Source organism: Glycine soja, chromosome 15 (assembly GCF_004193775.1).
Source record: "Glycine soja cultivar W05 chromosome 15, ASM419377v2, whole genome shotgun sequence".
NCBI classification, from domain to species: domain Eukaryota; kingdom Viridiplantae; phylum Streptophyta; class Magnoliopsida; order Fabales; family Fabaceae; genus Glycine; species Glycine soja.
The window spans coordinates 254663-273842 of record NC_041016.1 but is presented as its reverse complement, the minus strand read 5'-3'; the positions used below and the strand labels follow the sequence as shown (position 1 = coordinate 273842).

The following is a 19180-nucleotide window of genomic DNA, read 5'->3' as shown; positions in this document are numbered from 1 at the left end:
CACTGCTTATTTTACTGTTGGAAAGTCCTCCCGAAAAAAAAAATCCCACTTAAGTTTCACCTAGTGTGTGAAGTATTCGGCTTTCCATATAGGATAAATAGTCATTTTGTAGAGGCATGACAAATTCGTTTTCGAAATATGAAAATTTAAATTTTAGTTTCTGAAAGTGAAAAAAGAAAAAAATACGACAAATCCATTTATCCATTAATTTCTGTATGTTGCCGTTAATGAAAGAGCCTACACACTCACAGACAAATTTGTCAACGCTCTACACATTCAGAGACAAAAATAATTATTTATTCAAAATATAATTTAATCTTCATTTTTCTCCTTTTTTGATCGTTGCAAGTATAACATTACAATAAACACTAAAAAAAATATAAAAGTATGCATAAATTAAAACAAACATAATAATAAGTATAATATTAATTAATAAACATAATCATTTTTGTCCTTGAATATGTAATACGCTGACAAATTCGTCTCTAAATGTGTCATGTAGGCTCTTTCATTAATGGTGACTAACGGAAATTAACGGATGAATAGATTTATCGTACTTTTTTTATTTTCAGAAACTAAATTTAAATTTTATCTTTCTGGAATGAATTTATCAGCATTCAACAAAAATGACTATTTAACCTTCTAGATAAAATAACTTATGGTAGTAGGTCATTTTCTTCTCGTGGATAACATAAGTATGAACATGTTGAAAATTGGTTGCAGTTCAACAATTTAAAATTATTTTGGAGTACATTGCAGACGAAAGGGAAAAACTAACTAATAATGAAAGCAGCACCTAAAGTATCAGCCAACGATCTAGGTTAATGTTTAAGTAACAACACAATTATTAGATTATATGGATATATAATTTTATCTAAAACCCACATAAATTTTGTTTGTTAAGTCAAATGACCTTAAGTTCGTACTCTGAATGTTTTCTTCTATTTTTTTATAATCTGTTTGGTTTGAAAAAAACTATTTTTTAATATTGTTTCCAGTTTTTTGAAGTTTAAAAAATAAAAAAGAAAAGGTGAAAACATAAAAAGTTGTTTATGCTGTTTTCGGTACAAAGTTTTGAAAAAATGAAAGAAATTTTTTTACTCACACCAAACCACCTTTTAATATTTAATAAAAAAGAAGAAAACGGTAGTGTGCATTGTTTGGTGCCCTTCAACAACAATTAATGTGCTGGAAGTGCAAAGGTATACGTTGACATATGATTGCATGCCAAATTAAAAAGGAAGATGATTAATAGAGAAATTGAAGCTTGTAGAATTTCACCCACAAACAAGAAATATGGTCTTGGTGGAATGGAGTTGAAAGAGGTCCCACGCATTGTGCCAGCACGGCACCCATGTTCTTTTGCTCACTAACTGCTGAAGCACACAAAAAAAGTTAACTGTGTCCCAGTGCAGTGCAATAGCAATAGCAATAGCAACATTCCACCTATTATTCCCTTAAGACAGCTAATTATGTCTATGTTAGATTGGAAGTGGCATGGGACTGTGGGGAACTAAAGTAAAAAAGAGACATATGAGGCTTTGGGCTTCCATGATGTGGACACCACTCTAAGATACCTTACATTAATTGTTCAATGGTTTGGTTCAATAAGAAAACGTGAGTGAGGGTAAGCTGTGTGTCATCCTAATGATATTTATATCTAGAAAGTAGAAAGTAGAAAGTAGAAAGCAGAAAGCAAAGCGTCGACGATTAAAGGGACAATTATAGGTATGCTAGCATGCAAAGAGGAGGAACAACAACAGCTTCTTTATTCTCAGATATTCCTTCCAACTTCTGATTTATTTCACCCCTTTTCTTGCCACTACCTGTTCTGATCTTGACAACAATCTCTAGCAAAGGTTTCATTTCATGACTATGTTAAAAATAAATTGACAAAAAGAAAGATAGAGAATTTACTTTACCTTTATTTTTTTGACGGTTTATTTTTTCAACACGTCCGAATTTACTTCGACTATAAATAACACAATTGCTTAAGATGACAAAATAAAAAAACAGTTTCACCCAACACCACTGTCGAATAACTTTTTACCAACCTATATACTTAACAACTAGTTTCCCTTTATTTTGTTTCACCCGATACCTAATCTAATCTTATCTTTTTTCTAATTGTCCTAGTACCGTCGCTGGAAAGTACATAATCCAAAGACAATACAGGATGCAGCAAATATAGACAATAATTTTTTTCCCTTTACATGGTAAAATGTGCTTGCTTGCATTTACAAGACATTCGTTAGAGTAATTTTTATTTTGATATGATACTGTATAAAATTCAGTCAACAGCAATAGTTAACGTGCTCAAAGAGTTGGTGTTAAAAGTAAAAATAAATTATTATAGAAAATGGCATGGTCTATCTGGGGTAATATCTATCTTGAACCATGACCCCATGCAATATATCATGGTGTATTTTAGTGCAACATGGGACCGGAGCTGCAATGTAAGAATGATATCATCGTTATCCAAGCATGTGTAAGTATGAAGTGCGAACCTCCAAACAAGAAAGAATTTAAAATAGTATGGATCTCTAGATTCTAAGCAGTGCACGTGGCGGTCGTGGCCTAGTGATGGCGTATGAGACAAACTAACTGCGCATTAAATAATAAAAACCTCTCTTCCCATCTTCATCTTCAATGCATGATAATACTAATAACAACAATAATGTTCTCTTTGATTGGTATTTGCATTCCTTTCCTTTTCTCTCCCTCGTCTTCACGTAAGTGATCCCAAGACTTTGCCGCAAACCTTTCTCTTTAGTCAAAAGCACCTTCCTTGGCCTTGGGTCCCCTCCCCTCCCTTCCCTTTTTCTTATCCGCATTTCCCAATCCTTAGTCTCCTACTACCATTTAAACAAATGAGTGCATATCATAGAAGAAACGATACCATAAATCAAGGAAAACGAGAAAAACAAAAGCGATTTAAGAATAGTAGAAGACAGATGATTATCTAATCGTAAAGCAATCCACTTTGGATACCCATTGATAACACAAAGAGAAAGAAATGAAAAGCCAGAATTCCCATCTCCCTATTATTCTTCCCTCACTACTTTTTCTTCATCACCAGTAGCTGTGAGTGATCAACACACAACACAAACACACCATGCCTTCAAGACCCTTCCCTCCCACAAATCCCACAAAAACAAAGGCCCTCTTCCTAGCACTTACCATTTCAGCCTGTGTTGTGATTTTTTGCTCAATCCTCTACTTCCTCTACCATCTGTGGCATTCTCTTGTTCACAGAGCTAAGACCATCCCCTTTGATGCAAGTGCTCCCTTGAAGCTCCAAAGATTCTCATACAAAGATTTAAAGCAAGCCACCAATGGCTTTGACACTGCCAATGTTATTGGCAAAGGTGGCTCTGGCACTGTTTTCAGAGGAATACTTAAAGATGGCAAGTTGATTGCCATCAAACGCCTGGACGCGTTGTCTTTGCAGTCAGAGAGAGAGTTTCAAAATGAACTGCAGATTCTTGGAGGGTTAAGGTCTCCATTCTTGGTGACCCTCTTGGGTTACTGTGTGGAAAAGAACAAAAGAGTGTTGGTGTATGAGTATATACCCAACAGAAGCTTGCAGGAGTCCCTCTTTGGAGATGAGGGTATGAGTTTGAGTTGGGAGAGCAGGTTATGCATAATATTGGATGTTGCTAGAGCTTTGGAGTTCTTGCACCTTGGATGTGATCCTCCAGTGATCCATGGGGATATCAAGCCAAGCAATGTTCTGATTGATTCTGAGTGGCGTGGGAAGATCTCTGACTTTGGCTTGTCAAGGATTAAGGTGGAGGGTGAGTTTGGTGTGGACTTGTTTAGCCAGGACTTGGGGAGGAGCCAGGATCTATGGAAAAGCCAAGAGCTCTCAGGTAATTTGACTAATTTGACTGCAGAAACTCCTGCTATTGGTACTCCAATTGAGAGTATTAGTGAAGTAGATTTTGCTCTAGCTTTGCAAGCCTCTTCTTCATCTAAAAATAGTAGGACTTGCTTTAATGTCAAAGCTTTGAACTTGAATTCTTTGAATTATAATGCCAATATTGCTAGTGAAACTGAAATTAGGAGTGTAAATGCAAAGGGTAAGGAAATTTCAGCTTTGGATAGGGATGATTGGAATGGTAAGTTTTTCCCTTGTGATGATGAGCTTTCTAGCATTGATTATAGTAAGGAGTTAACTGTGACTGCTTCTCCTTTGGTGGATGATGAGAAGGCAAATGGGAAACAATGGGGAAAGGACTGGTGGTGGAGACAGGATGGAAGTGGGGAGTTATGTAGTAAAGACTACGTAATGGAGTGGATAGGGAGTCAGATTTGTCCATCAAACGCTGATTGGGATGATGGTAAGAACAATGTTCACGCGAAAGTGGAGTTGGAAAATTCAAGTCCCAAGGATAAAGACCATGATGCTATTGCACCCCAATCACAGGTGTTTGGGATAGGACATAATACTACAGATAATGGGGTTGAGAAAAAAGAGTCAAGGGGAAAGAAATATCACAAAAAGAAGCACAGGAAGATGCAAGAGTGGTGGAAAGAAGAGCATCTTGCTGAATTAAGCAAGAAGACCAGTAAACTTAAAAATCTTCATACGAAGTGGAAGAAAGGCTTGAAAGTGCCCCATTTTGATTTGGGTAGAAGGTTTTATCTTTGCAGGCGTAAGAAGTTTGGACATGAGGGTGAGAATAAGTGTGATCAAAATGGGGAGTTTAGCTTCAGAAGAGGATGGAAGAAGAAAAGCACTCGTTCCATTGGAAGTGACATGTGGAGTGGAGATCTTTTCAGCCGTGAGCTCAGCAGCACAACAAGCATGAGAGGGACACTGTGTTATGTGGCACCAGAATATGGAGGATGTGGATTCTTAATGGAGAAAGCTGACATTTATAGTTTTGGAGTTTTGATTCTTGTAATTGTGTCAGGTAGGAGACCATTGCATGTTCTTGCATCACCCATGAAGCTAGAGAAAGCTAACTTAATAAGCTGGTGTAGACACTTGGCTCAAGATGGTAACATTTTAGAACTTGTGGATGAGAGATTGAAAGAAGATTACAACAAGGAACAAGCAAGTCTTTGTATCAACTTGGCACTCATTTGCTTACAGAAAATTCCAGAGCTGCGGCCAGATATTGGGGATATTGTTAAGATTTTGAAGGGGGAGATGGAGCTTCCACCACTTCCATTTGAATTCTCCCCTTCTCCACCTTCTAAATTATACAGCAGATCAAGGAGAAAACCGAAGGGCACTACAGAATAGGTTTTGTAATTCTCAAGTCATATGCTCACCATGGGATCAGGTATGATGAGTGCAGTACGGGATGAATCATTGAATATGTTTGCATTTGGGGCCTGAATTTACTCCTATCGTTAGATTTATGTTGAATTGTTATCAGATAAGTTATTTGTTCTTTTTGATGACTCAATTTCCACTGATTGTTTTCAGTGTGGTTATGTTAAGGTACTGTGTTGCCTGTCTCCTTGATGGCGCATGGTTGCAGCTGAACTGTGTATAAGATGATCACTGGTTAGATTAACTCTTCATTGTAATAGATAAGGGCAAAAAGTTATCTGTTAATTGCAGTTTTTTTAAGAAACTAATATGATTGATAGGCTTGCCTTGACTTCTTGACAGAAACGCATTCTGACTCACTCACACTCAAGTTTTACTAGGATGGACTGACTTGTTTATTTGTTTTCCATCTTCAGAAAATATTTACTTTCGTTGTGATGTTACTCTTGTCAACGTAGGTGTCCTATTTGGTACATATTAGAAGCAGTAGTTCACCCGAATCAAGCTTCTGAATGTAGTTCACCCCTAAGCTTTAACCAATTCATCTTGATAAAAGAACAAGAACATCAATGAGGCTTAGGTCAAGCATACTTTCTGTTTGTTTGTTTTTTTCTTCTTTTAATTTGGCATTATAAAATTGGCAATGGAACGTTAGTCGTGACAAGAGGACAAAAATGGCACCGCATCACTTTGAATTTGACAAGCATAAAACAACTAGAACAAGGATTCATTTGCTGCATTGGTCGGTCTGATATAGGAGATCTAAGAACTAAGCTTGTTTTGGTTAACAACCAATTCTAACACCTAAATGGTTTGAAACTGGTTGGCGTTAATTGTGCAGAATATTGCAATTGATTTGTCTTGTAATAATGGACCACAGAAGTCATAATCAAAGACTAAAGTAGAGTCACTATTAAAACAGCATCATTAACCCCCCCAAGTGTGCTTATTCTATTCCTCATTAAAAGTATATGTCATAATGTCGTTGACATAATTCTCTTTTCCATGATTTTGCACGACATACAATCATCTTGCTGTCTTTATTCTTAACGTTTATTAAAGATGACAAATCCATATCAAACGCCACGCAATCTGAAAAATTCGGGTATGAGGACAAACCTAAAACGAACCGAGTCATAGAGATTGTTATTAATATTTGAATACGTAAAAGTAATCATAATATTATGTTGTAGTTTGCTACAGCACCGAAAAAGCATATACTAGCCCACCAAGCTGTCCAACGTTGCTTTGCATGATTTGCATCTCTTTATCATTTATTATTACTGCTTCATAGCCCATAGGTATCATTAGGAGTACTACTTGATTGTTTAATCGCTGCACTTTTTTTTCTCCTAAAATGATAAATAGGGAAACGTGCATGAGTGTTTAAAAAAAAATTGAACTTGCCTTCTTGCAACACACTGCAGCTCGTCCGCTTCCATTGCTGCTGACAGAAGCCTAACAAAAATTTACTCAATAAAATAAATAGTAGTATATGTTAAAGAGTGTATTGTATCACCAAAAGTTAATTTTGAGTATGTAAATATTTTAAATATTTAAAGAAAGAATTATATTGGTCATAATGATCCTAGTCAGCTTAAACAATATGTAAGTTAAGTGTCGTCTCTAAAAAAAGTGTTTTTTTTTAGTTTTTCTTAATTCTTATCATCGAATTCAGACTTCTAAGTTAAATATGCAGATGATAATTATTAATTTATTGAACGAATCCGCCTGGTCCAATTGTAGCCCCCAATATTTTTTGCTTCTTGGGACAGGCAGAATCACAAGGAAGGAAGTGGGCATGGCATCCACATAGGGAACACATTCTTGTTCAAATTTGGACTAAATAATTTCATTAGAAAATGTTCAATCATAGGAATCAAAATTAAAATTTTAGACATCATATTAAATATTTGGTTAATCTTAATTGAGCTGAGTAAGATGATTATGAGCTGTGAATTTCTTTTTAGTTGTTAACGAACCTATATTTTCAAGAATTCGAACTTGAGATTCCTTATTAGGATAAAGTATATCGGATCCGTCTCATCAGCTTAATTACATTCATTGTGTAAGTTTCGGATTATATAAATTTTCCAAGTTAATAATTTAAACATCAGATCTATGATTTCGTATCAAAATAATTAAAGCATTTGTATTACTCGCATTATAGCAAACTAGATAGATACATGCACAATGTGCAGGTGCCAGATAAATGGGAATATAAGAGCTTATAAGAGATAATAATAAAAAATTAAACTACAATGCAATTGTCTAACATGTGAATTAGCACGTTAATCCTTTTTATAATTATGCATTAAGTTTGAAGTTTTAAACAAGATATGTGATGTAGTCACCAAGACGAAATCTAAGTAGAGCAACAGATGACTTTGGGTTAAGTGGTTGGATTTGAAGGATAAGGGTACAAAACAGGAACCCACTCACTTTAGCCTTAGACTGCTTCTCGTTCACTCCTGCTCCTTTTAATATTGAACTTCCACTTGCCTTTTCCTTTCTCCTCTTCTCTTTTCTAACCGTCAAGTTTACACTCAATGTTTTTGTTGAAATAGATAAAGAGGAATGCTAGCTAAAATCTTCTTTATCATATTATTAACACACTTGTCATTAGAATACACCCTTTATTAGTGGATAAAATACATGTGAGATCATTAAATAGTAAATGATCTTGATTCTTGAATCGTATTCTTATTCTGGATTGGCTGGCAACGACTTAAAGCAGACGGACAGGGAAAGCCATCAATGGTGTGATACTTGAAAGTGTCCCTACATTACTCTTTGTAGGTCAAGGAACAAATTTCATGGGGTAACTGGAAGGGAGAATATTGAGCAAAGAGAATGTACTCCAAGATGTTACCTGATTCTGGGTGCATAGACAGAACTCCTGCTCTACTTTATGATGAGAGGGTAGGGAGGGAGCAAATGGAGACGGATCATCTACCATAGATGTATGAAAGGAATAATTTACCAGCTTGCTAGACAGAACAATTCACAATAGGAAGCACCAATTCATAGGTCCAGTCTTCTGGTCTTCTGCTCCTTTAATTATAAACTGATCTTCTCTTAAAAACTAGTGGAAGAGAACATACTACTCATCGTTTTTGGCATAAGGTGCTGCTTTTTATATAGATATTAAATTGGAATGGAATGTTATTGGACTCATTTTTACAATCAATTGAGAACACTCAGGAAGACAACCAAATATGAGCTTTGTATGATTTTGTATTATGAACCACGACAATCAAAACAATGGAGTATGAGGTCTGGAGCATGCAGCAGCAACCAAAACCGTCAAGCGTTTACTTAATGATCAGATAATAATGGGTTAATATTTTCCCATGTCTTCAGTACATCTGCTCCAGTAATGAAATTCAAAACTTGGGTAGGGAGTCAAGGGGCCACAGCCATAATGCATCAACTGTCAGGATTTTGACAAAATGAACTACTCAACATATCCTGCCATAGTTAACCATCTTAGCACTAAGTGATACATTGTATTCACAGTGGTAGAATGTAGAACGGAAAATATTGGGAGGTTCTGCTCTCTGCTCCAAGTTAGTTAGAGAATGTCTTCTTTCTTCTCTGGTCTTGATAATTTTTCTTCTTCATCTTATCATTTTTCAGAATATTTCACACTTTTATTACTATGAGCCTTTTTAACATTCTGTTTTCCTTTATCACCACTACCAAGTACTTCTTCCTGAAAGAGCCTATTAAGCATTGGATCAGCTGAACATCCATTTGAAATCATCTCCTCATAAAAACCCCTGGCCTTTATGAACCACCTACATGTTACTAGCCCTTCAACCATTATTCTGTAATGCACACAACTGGGCAGCACATCATATGTCTTCATTTCTGTCCAAAATTTTGGTGCATTTACAGGTTGCTTCAACTTTAAGAATTTTGCCAGAATTATGACAAAGGAATCCTTACTAGGACCCAAACCAGAATCTTTCATCCTAGTTAGAAATTCCAATGTTCCTTGATAATCTGTTCCCTCAAAAAATGCATGATAGGTCTCAGTGGTTGGACTAACATTCTCCTCTACCATTGAGTTAAATATTATCCTTGCCTCAGCTAGCTTTCCAGCTTCACAAAGAGAGAGTATCATGGAGTTGAAGGTGACAGAACCTGGTTGCAAACCTTGTTCTTTCAACTTATCTATTGTCCTGAGAGCTTCCTTCAAGCAATTTTCATGAGTTAAAACATATACTAATGAATTGTAAATCTCTATCCCAGGGATCCATCCCCTTTTCTTCATCTGATCATAGAGCCTAAGAGAGTCAAAAAGATTCCCTTCCTTTGAAAAGCAGGAAATCATGTAGCTATACGAAGTAGCATCTGGTGTTATACAGTATTTCGACATTTCTCTCCAAACTCTTTTTTGCTTCATATATATCCTTTGTTATGTTACACCATCCATTAAGAATAATGTTAAAGCCCTCGGTATCGAGATGGAAGAGCTTCTTATTTACTAGCATAAACTCTTCATCTTCTTCAACGTTTCTATATTTACAAAGAGCAGTCAAAAGTGCATGGAATGCTTCCTGATCAGGAGTCAATCTGAAGTCTGTCCATAAAGTTGAATGTTTGAATAGCCTTGGCTGAGTTGTTTGCGGATGCATATCTGATTGAAACAAAATACCACAAGTGAAAGGGGGTAATAAATTATCTGTTATCAACGGAGTTGGCATTATTCTAACAAGAATCGACAAAATTTATGATCCACACAAGAAAACAGTCAAGGGTGACCATGAATCAGAAAAAAATCAATGGAAGTAACGTTAAGAAATCATTAAAGTAGGCATTCTCATCAGCCATATGCAAGTAAAATAATTCCAATCCAACAACCATGATAAAGAGAAGTGTAAGGTCATTTGCTACTATTGTATAAAGATGAATTTGCAAAACTAATGCCACTTAGAGTTATAATTTGGCGTTTGAATGTTGAAGTCATCTTACCTATCAATCATAATAAGCATAGCCTGACGCGTGGAGAGAGAGGAACGATGCATATCTCGAATGATGCACCAAGCAGTGGAAAATTTTCCATGAGTTGCCAAGACCCATATCATCAAGTTGCAAACTTTCTCATCATTACCATGGCAACTCCATTTGAAGGCAAGCAACGCAGGTTTCCATTCTTCCCTCAACACCCAAATAGCGGAACATATCAAATCCCTATTTGCTTGGAAACCTGACAAGTGGAGACCTAATGCTTGCTGTGACGAATGGGTCACCTTTTTGAGCAATTCCAGGAACTTTGGTAGAGTTGGGTCATCCAAATTGAAGTTGAAGTTGAAGTTGAAAGGCGCCTGTGACTGAGAGTGTATTGAAACTGTTTGATGCAATGCCTGAGAGGAAAGAACATTACTACTTCCACTTCCAATTACATGCAAGTGAAACCCTCTTGAAACATTAAAATAGTAGCAGCGTAACTGTTGAGGTACAGCCATTAGGACTTCAACTCTCAACCTTTACCTGCTTACTATGAGCTTCTTCGCTCACAATTGGCCTTCAAATTAGCTGCCTTCAAAATACTAATATTTTTAGTTGCAGTCTTTCGGCATTACAACTTACACGTGACAATAAATAATGATATCACATTTTATTTATCAAGACATTTTAAATAATAAAAGACCACAAGTGAAACTAAAATTAATAAAGGGTGAAAATTCAAATTGAAAAATACATTCCCTTCATTTATTACTTTTCTTTCAAAAATAATAAACAATACAATGTAAGATGTTACTTTTACTATTCATTGTAGAGACTTATCCATAAACTTAATGAAGAAGTCAGAATAAAAAAATAATTATCTCGTAAAAAAACTCATTATTATTATTATTATTATTCATCTCTTGTAATACAGGATATAATAAGGATTAAGGATGCTAAAAAGTACGATAGATAGTACAACAAAGACATACTAGTATGAATTAAAGTTGACAAATGAGTTAGCCATTAACTTTCACAAATGAGAAAGAAGGAAAACTGTTATCCAATAAAATTATATCACATAATTTATCATGTTTTTGTCCGAAACTTCATGTTAATTTGAAATTTTATTTAACTTATTTTTATAATTTTATATAAACTTATTACTTAATATGTTATATTAAACTTCAAAATATATTTAATTATCATCAACTTAATCGTAAACATGACTCCATTAATACTGGTAACCAAAAACTTTCCCGATTAAATACCTTCAACTCTCCTTCCCCCAAATCAAGCATACAAATATAATAGAGCAGAATGTACATTGTTCAGTATGAAAGGTAAAAGAAAGGAACTAGGAAGATGTTTTGTCGCTCAAGTTTCTAACTATCAATGTTGTCTATAAATATAGACACTGATGAATCAGAATATCATCAGAAATCACCTAAAACTGACACAAAATTGAATTGAAAGAATTGATCTTCATATGAGCCGACTTTCCATTTGAATTTTATGATTGTATAACAAACGAAAGGACGCGATTACTTAATCTTCTTCTTCATGATGGTCTACCTTCCTATAGGGGCATGAGTCTTCTGTACTTGAAGAACCACACAAATGCAGAAAATATAAAGACTCCACAAATTCCTGTTATTATAAGGACCCACTGGAAAGCAGAGGGGACATCAAATAATTGAATTTCAAAATTCATCCCAAATATTCCTGCTACCACTCCAAAGATGGCAACCACAAATGTTGCAGTTGTGAGTAAAAGCTCAAACTGAATAAGCTGATTTCGCACATTATCCTGTGAGAAAAAAAAAATCGGTCAGCTATTCTAAATTAAAATAATTCAGTCAGCTAAACAAGTTCCATGAACAATCCATATCATCACATATAATACAAATGAAGACATAGTGTATAACTACTTTTGTTCTTTTTAGGGCCCTATAACATTTCAGATAATCATTAATATTAAGGGGGAGTTTGTTTCACGGTACATATATTCTCAAGAATCACATTCCCAAGAATCTTATGCCTAAAATATTATTCTCATGAACATGTTTGGTTGGCATTTAGTAATTTCAGAAAAATAAAATATATTTAATTAAAAATTGAAAAAAATAGAAGTGGAAGAAGAAATGTGAAAGATTGAAGTGGAGATTGGCCGTTATTGTAAAAAGTAACTTCTATTCCCATAAGAATGTAAGATACCCCACCTTTCATTATGGGGATAAGTAGTCATTGATCCATACACCTATTACCATAAAGCAACAAAATTTGAAGTACTCCTACCTCTCTCCATTGTGAGTTGTTTGTGTGAACATGTGCAATAATTTGCATGTATGATCAGACATAAGAAACATGACCAATAATTAGGATAAATAAAATTGACATGAACCCTGGGGGAAAGAAAACAAACCAGTTGAATGTTGATGAAATCTTCGGTGTCATCAATGTATTCTTTCAACTGAAACAAAAAGCAGGAAACAGTGGTTGCTAAACTGTTATGAAGCCAGAAGGAAAAGGGTTAGTGTAGATAACAGTGTTTACCGATGTCAACTTGTTTAGAGTGCTATCAATGACAACAAAGTATGCTTCCAGCAACATCTCAAGCTCCTCTATACTTTCCGTAGTACTTTCAGAACTCCTCATGCTCTCATGTCGACTCCTAGCAATGCTGAAGCTCTTTTCAAGCTTCCGAGAATCGGGAGGTGATGAAACAGGAGAGACCGGAGCAGAAATGGATGCACCATCAACTGATTTATATCCAACCATAGACTGATCTCCATAAAATGACAACTCCATTCGCCTTTTCTTCTCAGTAAGATACATTTCGGCCATATCACCATCATCGTCCATAAGCTGCTCTATTTCATCTCTAACCTGAATATATGCATTTGCAAAGCAAATAGTAATAATAAGACTAAAAAAATATGGTAACTGGCACTCACTTGCAATCATAAAGAAAGAAGAAAATATAAATGAGCATCACCTTCTGAACCCTCCTGGTTAGGGCAACAAGTCTGCTCTTCAACCGACGAACACGTTCTAAATTTAGTGTACTGATCTTTGATGTCAGTTCATCCAACAATGGATAAGCCTCTATTTCTAACTCTGCTGCCTTTTGTAAATGGCCAGATCAGAAGGGAGAATGTTACTAATTAGTTTATCAAAGCCATATGGACAAGAATATCAAAGAGAAATATTCTACAAAAGCGCATGGATCGGGAATTCTGTTTGGATATAATTTGACAGAATTTTGATTTCTTTTCAATTTTATACATTAGCATGCTATCATTGGACTCATCATGCCACCATATCATAGTTTTTTTTTTTCTATATCAATGAAGACCATGTGTGGAGAACATACTGTTGTCTTCAATAATTTTTCATCATAACTCTCAACAGCTATATGGCCTCTATGGCTGCTCCCTGGCATAAAATGGACTTGGTGTAAAATCTCCATCTTTTCTAATGTCAATACAGAATTACTGTTTCCCACTCTTCAGCACAATCAACCTAACATTAACATGTAGAAACTCCCTAAGAGATGCATAGATTCATACTTAATTCCTTACTTTCTCTCTCCTTATTGCTCACTAGTAAGTTCAAAACACCTAGGCAACTTTACCACCAACAAACCACATAGGCTTTTAGGAAATCCCACATTGTCTGCCTGAATTCTTGAGGTGTAACTTACATATCTATTGGACAACTTCACTTAGTACCAATTGGTTTTAAACTGGAATCTAAAATGGTGTCAAAGCCTATAGCCCATCTTGCTTCTCGCCTACCTCAATTTTTTCTTTATTAAATGTATTTATTTTAAAATTTGTTTATTTAGAACAGACAGAATTCAATAGGTCTAATTCAGAACTGTCCAATAAAATAGAATATTATCTACCTTAGAGATGTATTAAGGGATAAATAATCGGACTGGTCCTTAGATTTTTGTAAGGCTTTAAGGGAGCCGAATGAGGTGAAAATCTCATGTATGGTTCTGTAATAGAGATGGTAACAGTAATGTCATCACCGACTAGGATTATCTAATAGCTTAAGTATAGTTGATATAGTTGATGCACAATCAAAATATGGTTTTTGGGGATGGAATTTGTGGTGTCAACCTATGGATTTCATTGTTTTTCTAATCTCTTCCCTAGCAGAATGTGAAAAATTACCTTTTGATTTACCGGAAGCGGAAGAAGAACTAGTATCGGATTATCAAACCGAATACTATATATATCTGTTGGACAACTTCACTTAGTGTTAATTGGTTTTAAGCTGAAATCTAACATAGGCTAAATGATTTGCCAAATTGAAATTCATCCTCTGACAACAAGGACACAATGGAACTAGTTGAAATTACTGCACAGCCAAGTGATCCTCTCATAGCTTTCTCTACAATAGGATGAAGAAAAAAGTGTTTACGCTCGTAGTCACATAAAGGATTAACTGCAGTGGAGGGAGGGGATTGCAATAACACCGAATCCTTTAGTGCCACTGCTAACAGGAAATAAGTGTGATTTTCATCCAATATAGGTCGTAGAGGTACATACTGGCTTTCTCTAAAAAAAGTTGCAACAGAAGATTCTATAGACTTTGCATTCTGTTACACAAAAGGGCATTTTGGCCTTAATCAGTAGACAGCAGGTACAGATCGAAACAATGATTACCAGTAAGTCCACTTAACCTTAACATAATCATACTTCCCCCATATGGTACAGGTTAATATTTGTACGAACTCAATGCTAGAATGTAGACAATTCTATAGAAATACAAAATCTATGTTCATAGCAACCATTTCTCTTCTATAATATATATAATAAATTAATAGTAAAGAAAGAAATGAAGAATAATTTAAATTAAAAAAATCAACGTAAGTTAGCCTCTGACTTAACTATGTACTTCTACTAACCTGGGAATCAAGAAATGTGCATGCTGCCTCCAGGGCAACTTCAAGAGCCCTGAACTCAAAAGGTAAATAATCAGGGGAAGAGTTGCTAAATACGTTTTCAAAATTCCTACTTCCTCTTCTTCGGTTCATGTCAGAACTGTCTGATTGCCAAACCTCCCCTACCCCAGTTGTTGTCAACCGTCGTTGCAGTTCCATTACATAGTGCAATACATAACTATCAAGGGAATTCAAGAGAAGAACCTCATCTGCTGTAATGATACACCGTATCTGCTCTAGATTTACAACAATAGCTTTTTCCCTACCAAGGATTGTTGATGGGTAGACAAACAGAGGATCAAGTAGGCGAAGATCACGTGCAGGTAGATCACAACGTCGCATCATGGTAAACTTGTCTACCTCAATAGCCTGAGAGTTTCCAGATGTGTCGACCCGAATCCATGAACGGAGACCTTGGCCCCGCTTCTTTAGCCCCAAAACATCCACCCCTTGGAAAGCTTGCCTTCCAGAGGCAGATGGTCGATTGGAAACCTCTCTTACGTTAAGAGCTGATGCAGGTTTTGGTGCTAGTAGCCTCTCCTTGAGATCTGCCATTGTGAAGGTTCACTAATAGCTGAAAGCACATATGATATGAGGTAAGAGCATCAGCCACCCATTGATTTCAATAGCATTATACAAACAAAATGTTTCACGCATATGACACAGTATTGATCAATCTAGATGCATACCAATCTCAACATACTTGTGGCACCAACAGATGAAGCACGCATCAATTAGGAATCTCCCACTATATATTCAGTGGAATCAAGGTCTGAAGACTGATAAAAGTCTCAGACAACTACAAGATATTGGGAGGACGAGGGTCATGTCCTTATTGACCCCTCTCACAATCACAAGTTTGCTTTGACCACATCATAACTACTGCACAACGATCTTTACTTCCTAATCTCCGAGAAGCATTATATGCGGATGTAATCGATTAAGTTACTAATACAAATAAATACTATGCACTAGACTACGATTATCAATTTCTTCAATCAAAAGTAAATATCCAGGTTTTGGATAAATAAGGAGCCCAAGTAACTGATACTGTAGGAATACATGCACATCAATATCATACAAATTATAGACCAAGCAAAGCATCTATGCTAATATATTTCATCCGATAACACCAAAAAATAAAAATCACGTCTTTTTAAAGAACAAGACAAAAATCTTCAAGCTCCAGAGCATAGGGGTATCTTAAAAACATTCATACCTCCGGGTGTTCTTCAACAGAAATCGAGTAATACCCAGGATTTGCAATAAATCCGATAAGGGTATCTTAAATTAAGCGATACCACCGAAAGGGAATGAATTTTTACCGAAGAAACTGGAAACAGAGGAAGGGGGAAGATAAAAACCCTTGATTAGCGCCGAATTATGAAAGATAAAAACTTCAGAGCGAAGTTCGTACTGTGGGTGTGGAGTGTGGAGTTAGTTCATCTCATCACACTCACACCGCGCGGAAGGAACAAGATAAAAAAAAAAAAAAAAGGTAAAGTAATCTCGTGATAATAATTAATAATCACTCAATTAATTAATTCCTTTCAAATATGATTAACTGTATCGGTATCTATCACAACGTGAATAAATGTTAAATGTAAATCTCACGAGACTCTCGTACCCTATCAATTTAAGGTATAAACATTATTGATGAACAAAAACTCTTTTTTTATTTTTTTATTCTATTATTGGAATAATTAAACTTTTGAACTCTCATGATTAAGATTAATTTTAAAATTTTATGCATTATTAATGAAAACTTTACAATATTAATTAATTAAAATAATCATTAATTTAATTTTTAAAATAACTATTATAAAAATAACAAATTTATGATAGTTATTTGTAATTAAATCATATTGGAAAAACAGAAAAATCGTTCTACGCATAGTCATCATTTTTTTTATGAAACATAGCCTTCATTTATGTACAAATGATTGGTCAACCGTGTGTATGAATTTTTTAACTTAAATGAACGGAGACGGAACAATTTTAAGCCACAGTCTCTTTTTTTTTTTTTTTTTGACAGAGCTAAGCCACAGTCTTTGTTTACTGAAAAAATCAAACTAAGCAAAGTCTCTTTTTTTTTTTTTTGACGGAGCTAAGCCACAGTCTTGTACTCACCTTTAATTTATAATTTTGTGTCTAAAAATGTCTCTATATCTTTGAATTTTTTTTAATATTATTTTGCTTTAAAATATGATAACTTTATAAAAAGTTTGTTCTTGTTTATCAATTAAATTTTTGAATAATTGAATGTGTTGATTTTGTTTCTTTAATTCTATTGATTTTATGTAAAATTTAGTCTTCAAAATATAGTTCAATTTATATTAAAAGAACTAATTTATTGTTTGATTTGTAGATTCAGAAAATAGATAATATAAACAAAATTTAAAAAATAAACTCCTTATAAGTTATCAATGTGAAGTTAAGAATGACTTTATAAAGAATAAAGGAAGAGGAAGAGAAATGTTTTCCACTAACAACTAACAATTAATATTTTTTTATAAAAAAATTATCAATTTTGAGAATAAAATTATATGTTTATTACTATTATTGGCAAAATAAAAAATAGTATTATTTTAAGTAACTAAATTGAACCAAAATCAACCAAACATAAAAAACTAAATTATTTTGAAATAATTGAATTAATCAACTTTATAAAAGTGACTTCATTAATCAAATCATTTTTATACGAGAATAAAAGTTATACACTGATAATGTAAGATAATTTTACATTGTTATTCAATCACAATTCAATATTTTATGATAAATTTGTTAACTTTTACAAAACACGACCCTAGTGATCGACAATTCATTTGCAGAAGTAACAACACAATCCAAATACAACGATGAAGATGAACATGATAATGACCCAACACAAAAAATGAAATACCTAATTATACTCATTTTTATGATTTTTATTTTTATTGAATTATTTAAAATTTATTACTATTTTATTTAGTCAACCCAATATTCAGAAGAAGAAAAATAGTTAATCCAATTACCCAACTAAAAATAACTTGATTAAGATTGAATTGCTTGAAATAAAAGTGAATCTAACTCAACTCTGTTTCATTAGACTAGGTCTGACATTAGACTATATTGAATCCAACTTTAGTTGTTTATATTCTTAACATAATGGAAATAAGTTTGTGTATGTTTGATTTATTGTTGAAATTGTTGTGATGAGTGTTCTAATACAGATCCAACAGATAACAAAAACGTGTTATCATCAAAGGGCGTTTTCATAAAAGAAAATTTGAAAAAGATGCGAGTGAACTAAACAAAGGTATGAGAATATGAACTTCCTTTCAACATTAACTTTTGGGTTTCTGTTGTCCAAGGCCATTCCCTAGTTACTTCAGCTCGACCCATTTAACGAGCGAATAATTAAAGGCTTATAGTTCAGAAAGCCCAAGGTCCAGTCCAACGTTGTTTGGGTTCCTAATAGGCTAACTTGTTTTTGTCAAAGGGGAGTTGCTTCCTGCATCCCCTGTATCTTCCTGCACCTCCTATTATTTGAAAAAATAGGTGAACGTACAAATATGCCCTTCACCATCACAATCTACATTTCTGGAATGTATTATGAATCATGCAATCCATAATTATGTCCGGATTGCCTTGTCCAATTATAGGTCAAATGATCCATAATAAAGTAAGTCAATATGAAAATGTGTTCCATAAATTATTATAATATTATTAATCAATCATTCCATAACACATTTTTAGATTGACTTACATTATTTTGGATCATTTGATCCGTATGAGAATAAATCCGGAAATCTGGAATTGATATTACACAATTTTGAATTGATTGATATGGGCTTGTTATGAAAAAAAAAATTCGGAACAACAAATCTAGATTTGTATAAGAACAAATCCAAATTGTCTAATCCAAATTATGTTATTTTTTTGAATCATTTAATCCGAAATTGTTATTACACGGAATGAGCACACGAAAAAGATAATGT

At 34.4% G+C, this 19180-nt stretch overlaps 2 protein-coding genes and 1 pseudogene across 3 annotated transcripts; 1 reads left to right on the top strand and 2 right to left on the bottom strand.

Moving 5' to 3' along the window:
- Positions 1-2673: 2673 nt before the first annotated feature.
- Positions 2674-5740, top strand: LOC114388538 (putative receptor-like protein kinase At1g80870). The gene is made up of 2 exons (XM_028349072.1): positions 2674-5294; positions 5441-5740. The coding sequence occupies exon 1, from the start codon at positions 3116-3118 to the stop codon at positions 5252-5254; it is 2139 nt and encodes a 712-aa protein (XP_028204873.1). The 5' UTR covers positions 2674-3115; the 3' UTR covers positions 5255-5294; positions 5441-5740.
- Positions 5741-7566: 1826 nt separating this feature from the next.
- LOC114387429 lies at positions 7567-10851 on the bottom strand (annotated as a pseudogene). The gene is made up of 2 exons (XR_003661310.1): positions 10268-10851; positions 7567-9932 (listed from the first exon to the last, which is right to left on the bottom strand). The product of XR_003661310.1 is annotated as a pentatricopeptide repeat-containing protein At1g80880, mitochondrial-like (transcript).
- A 626-nt stretch (positions 10852-11477) lies between these two features.
- LOC114388147 (magnesium transporter MRS2-1) lies at positions 11478-16814 on the bottom strand. The gene is made up of 6 exons (XM_028348472.1): positions 16420-16814; positions 15165-15774; positions 13242-13370; positions 12800-13132; positions 12669-12716; positions 11478-12053 (listed from the first exon to the last, which is right to left on the bottom strand). Exons 2-6 carry the CDS (start codon positions 15753-15755, stop codon positions 11823-11825), a joined length of 1332 nt encoding a protein of 443 aa, XP_028204273.1. The 5' UTR covers positions 15756-15774; positions 16420-16814; the 3' UTR covers positions 11478-11822.
- Between the last annotated feature and the right edge of the window lie 2366 nt (positions 16815-19180).